This window comes from Trichechus manatus, unplaced genomic scaffold (genome assembly GCF_000243295.1).
Source record: "Trichechus manatus latirostris isolate Lorelei unplaced genomic scaffold, TriManLat1.0 scaffold00125, whole genome shotgun sequence".
NCBI lineage: Eukaryota > Metazoa > Chordata > Mammalia > Sirenia > Trichechidae > Trichechus > Trichechus manatus.
The window spans coordinates 7,193,154-7,198,097 of NW_004444061.1; the positions used below are offsets into that span (position 1 = coordinate 7,193,154).

The following is a 4,944-nucleotide window of genomic DNA, read 5'->3' on the forward strand; positions in this document are numbered from 1 at the left end:
AAGATATAATGATGTATATTCAAGATGGAAATAGGAAATGTTTATGTTTCAAGACTCCTGTGTTAAGCATTGGTTTGTTCTTCTGCTTTATGAAAAATGAGATTTTCTTTTTTTATTTTCTTATCTCAGGAAATTGTGGCCGCAGAGAGGAAGAAGCAGACTGTTGCTGAGCAAGTGATGATAGACCACTTATCTAGGTAAGAGTTAGTAAGTGGTTGTAGAAATCCATACAGAAAGTTTTCATTGAATTTCTTTTTCATACATGGCACATCATTGGTCAATCAACAAGTGGCCAACTAAGAGGTTCCCAAACGTTTTTTGTTCACTGCACCCTTAGTATTTTACAGTGTTTTCACAGCACTTCTAGGCCACTAAAAATACCTGACAGATCCATTTATTAAGTATTTAGGTCTAAACAACTTAATAGGTGTTTATTTCCTACCAACTTAATGGCTGCTTGAAAGAGTAGTTCACATAAATTGAATTAAAAAATTTATTCTTAATGAACCAAAATTAGTTAATAATGGGATATGTTCACTCTTAGAGCACTGCGCTATCTCTCAAACCTTGGAATCATTAGGATACTGCTGCCCTCACCTCACTTTCTTTCCCATATTGATTTTCACATGGCACTTGCTTCTTATCACAGCAACTGCTAAAACCCCAGCTTTGCAAATATATGACATTACTAAGGAGTATAGCATGATCTCTTGTTGAAACTATAAATTATCTTGAACTAGTAGTTTTTATAGTATCAGACAGATGTCAAGTATCACTATGTTTTCATCAAATTAAAAATATCACCAAAGAGGTGCAAGACTTGTACACTGAAAACTGCAAAACACTATGGAAAGAAGTTAAAGAAAACTTAAATAAATGGAAAGACATCCTGAGTTCATGGATTGGAAGACTTAATATTTTTAAGATGACAGTACTCCTAAAGTGATTTAAAGATTCAGTGAACTCTCTACCAAAAGCGCAATGGTCTTTTTTGAGGAAATGTAAAAGACGATTCATATGAATTTCAAGGGACCCTGAATAGCCAAAACAATCTTGAAAAAGAAGACCAAGTTGGAAGACTCACACTTCCCAATTTCAGAACTTATTACAAAGCTACAGTAATCTAGACAGTGTGGTACTGACATAAGGATAGACATAATAGAACAATGATACAGGATTGAGAGTCCAGAAATAAACCCATTGATTTTGACAAGAATGTCAAGACAGTTCAGTGAAGAAATAGTCTCACAAACAAGTGGTGCTGAGTGAACTGGATTTCTACATGCAGAAGAACAAAGTTGGATGCTTACCTTCACCATATACAAAAATTAACTCAAAATGGATCAAAGAACTAAATATAAGAGCTAAAAATATAAAACTTTTAGATGAAAACATAGGGGTAAATCTTTATGACCTTGGACTTAATGATATGACACCAAAAGCACAAGCAACAAAATAAAAAATAAATATATTGGACTTCATCAAAATTAGAATTTTTGTGCATCAAAGGACACCATCAAGAGAGTGAAGACAATCCACAGAATGGAAGAAAATATTGCAGATCACATATCTGAGACGGGTATAGTATTCAGAATATACAAAGAACCCTTACAACTCCACAACAAAAAGAGAAACAACCCAATTTAAAGAAAATTGGCAAAGGACTTGAACAGACATTACTTCAAAGAAGATATTTAAATGCTGAACATTGTTAGTCATTGTTATTGTTAGGTGCTGTCGAGTGGATTCCAACTCATAGCAACCCTATGTGCAACAGTACAAAACACTGCCCGGTCCTGTGCTATTCTCACAGTCGTTGTTATGCTTGAGCCCATTGTTACAGCCGCTATGTCGTTCCATCTCATTGAGGGTCTTCCTCTTTTTCGTTGACCCTCTTCTTTACCAAGCATGATGTCCTTCTCCAGGTACTGACCCTTCCTGATAACACGTCCAAAGCACATGAGACAAAGTCTCGCCATCCTTGTTTCTAAGGAGCATTCTGGCTATACTTCTTCCAACACAGATTTGTTCATTCTTCTGACAGTCCATGGTATATTCAGTATTCCTCACCAACACCATAATTCAAATGCATCCATTCTTCTTTGGTCTTCTGTATTCATTAATCATTAGGGAAATGCAAATCAAAACTGTAATGAGATACCACATGACACCAACTAGGATGACCATAAAACAAACAAACAAACAAAAATACAAGTGCTGGTGAGGATGTGGAAAAATTGGAACCCCCATACATTGCCGGTGGGAATGTAAAATGGTGCAGCTGTTGTGCAGTACAGTTTGGTGGTTCTTCAAAATATTAAACATTATAACCTACCAATTCTACTCCTAACATCATGATAAATCGAGAAAAGATTGAAGTCATCAAGGATTTCATTTTACTTGGATCCACAATCAATGCCCATAAAAGCAGCAGTCAAGAAATCAAGTGGTGCATTGCATTGGGCAAACCTGCTGCAAAAGACCCCTTTAAAATGTTAAAAAGCAAAGCTGTCACTTGAAAGATTAAGGTGCACCTGACTCAACCAATGGTATTTGCAATCACCTCATATGCTTGCAAAAGCTGGACAATGAATAAGGAATACTGAAGAAGAATTGACGCTTTGAGTTGTGATGTTGGCAAAGAATATTGAATATATTATGGACTGCCAAAAGAATGAACAAATCTGTCTTGGAAGAAGTACAGCCAGAATGCTCCTTAGAAGCGAGGATGGCGAGACTTCATCTCGTATTTTATCAGGACATGTTATCAGGAGGGTCCAGTCCCTCGAGACATTATCCTTGGTAAAGTGGAGGGTCAGCAAAAAAGAGGAGGACCCTCAACTAGATGAATTGACACAGTCGCTGCAACAATGCACTCAAGCACAACAATGACCATGAAGACGGCACAAGACCGGGCAATGTTTTGTTCTGTTGCGCATGGGGTTGCTATGAGTCAAAGCTGACTCGATGTCACCTAACAACAACAACAATTCTACTCCTACGTATATGCCCAAAAGAATTGAAAACAGGTGTTCAAACAAAAACTGTACATGAATGTTCATTGCAGATTATTCACAATAGCCAAAGGGTAGGAACAACCCAAATTCCCATCAATGGATGAATGGATAAACAAAATTCGGTATATTCATAAAATGGAATAACATTCAGCCACAAAAAGGAATGAAATACTGATATATGTTACAATATGGATGAACCTTGAAAATACCCTACTAAGTAAAAGAAGCCAAACACAAACTGCCACTTACTGTGTGATTCCATGTATATGAAATATCCAGAATAGGCACATCCATAAAGACAGAAAGTAGATTTGTGGTTGCCAGGGGCTGGGAGGAGAGGGGAATGGAAAATGACTGCTTAATGGCTATGGGGTTTTTGTTTGGGATGATAAAAAGTTCTGGAACTAGGTAGTTCTGAGGGTTGTACAACATCATGAAGATACTTAATGCCACTGAACTGTAAAATTTAAAATAGTTAAAATGGTAAATCGTACCTATAGTTTACCCCCATAAAAAAATTAAAAATATCCTACAGTGCCTCTGTGAGCTCACTGTGACACTCCAGGGTAACTTGGTGTGCAGTTGGGGAACTGTAGGATAATTGTCAAGAATATTAAGACCTTGCAGGGAAAACAAGACTTAACGTATAACACTTAGAAAACTATGTACTAAAGTCTTAATACATTCCATGCTAAGTTGCATGACAACATGTAAATATGGTAGGATTTCAGAATAGGCTGGACTGGTCTAGGAAGTCTTCAAGGAAGAAGTAAGACACATTTGGCTTTGAAAAAATGTATTGTTTAGATAGGTGGCAGAGAGAAAGCATGACATTCTACGTTTATGTTTTCCAGTAAACTCCTTGAAGCAGTTAATTGTATGGACAATCTCCCATTTATCTCTTCATTATCTCTTCATCTCACCTTGTTTTTACACCCACCATTCTACCACAGCTTCTCTTCACAACTTCACTGGTAATATCAAAATTGGTGACTAATGGTGATTTCTCAGTTCTCATTTATTTGACCCATTACACATGTCTCAACTAATCTCTTTCTTCTCTTCGAAACAGTTTTTGTTTTTTTTTTTTCCCACTTGGCTTTCTGTCCATTACACTTGGTTGGTTTTTCTCCTATCTTCCATTCCTTCTCTGTCTCTTTTCCTGGTTCCTTCTTCATCTCCCCAGTCTCTAAATTTGGGAGTGCCCAAAGGCTAAGTTCCTGGACCTCTTCAATTTTTTATTTCCATTTTCTTTCTAAGTGATCTTATCTAGTATCATGCCTTTAAAAATCATCTGTATGCTGATGCATCCCTAATCTAAGATTCCATTTGAACATTTTCCCTGTTTCCCCACAACCAGATCCTCTTTAATCTTCCTCCATGGACACTCCATTTTTCCGGTCATTTAGGACTAAAATCTTGGTGATGTCTTTAATCCCTCTCTTTCTCTTAAATCCTATATCCAGTTTGTCAGCAAACCCTGTCAGTTCTACAATCAAAATAAATTTACTCTCACACTCCCATCATCCCCGTTCAAACCATCATCTTCTTTCTACTGGGTTATTTCAGTAACTTCCTAACTGGTCTCATTAGGGTTTTGCCCGGCAAGTAGGAAAAAAGCCAGAGAGGGCAAGGTTATTGAATGTGTGTGGAGAGTTAAATTATGATGAACCATGGAATCCAAGCTGAATCAGGAGGGAAGTAAGGATATGAGGATAGCCTGCAATTCCTAAAATAACAATAACAATAATAAAAACAAACCACAAAACACTAACTTTCATGTTTTTTACATTATTAATGGAATCTTCCTTCACATTATGGGGTTACTATAGACCTTTCTACTTGATGACCTCCAAAATCCAATTCTTTTCATAAGCCTGCTAGTATTTTGTGAATCTGTTTCCTCTTCCATGTATTTCTCTTGCCT

The 4,944-nt window shown here is 36.8% G+C and overlaps 1 protein-coding gene across 1 annotated transcript in view; it reads left to right on the forward strand.

Moving 5' to 3' along the window:
* The first annotated feature begins 135 nt into the window (after positions 1–135).
* Positions 136–4,944, forward strand: part of CAPS2 (calcyphosine 2) — a 39,651-nt gene continuing 34,842 nt past the window's right edge. The window contains exon 1 of the mRNA XM_004384639.2: positions 136–197. Coding sequence (XP_004384696.1) covers positions 178–197 — 20 coding nt within the window. The 5' untranslated portion in view covers positions 136–177. The remainder of the gene's footprint in view (positions 198–4,944) is intronic.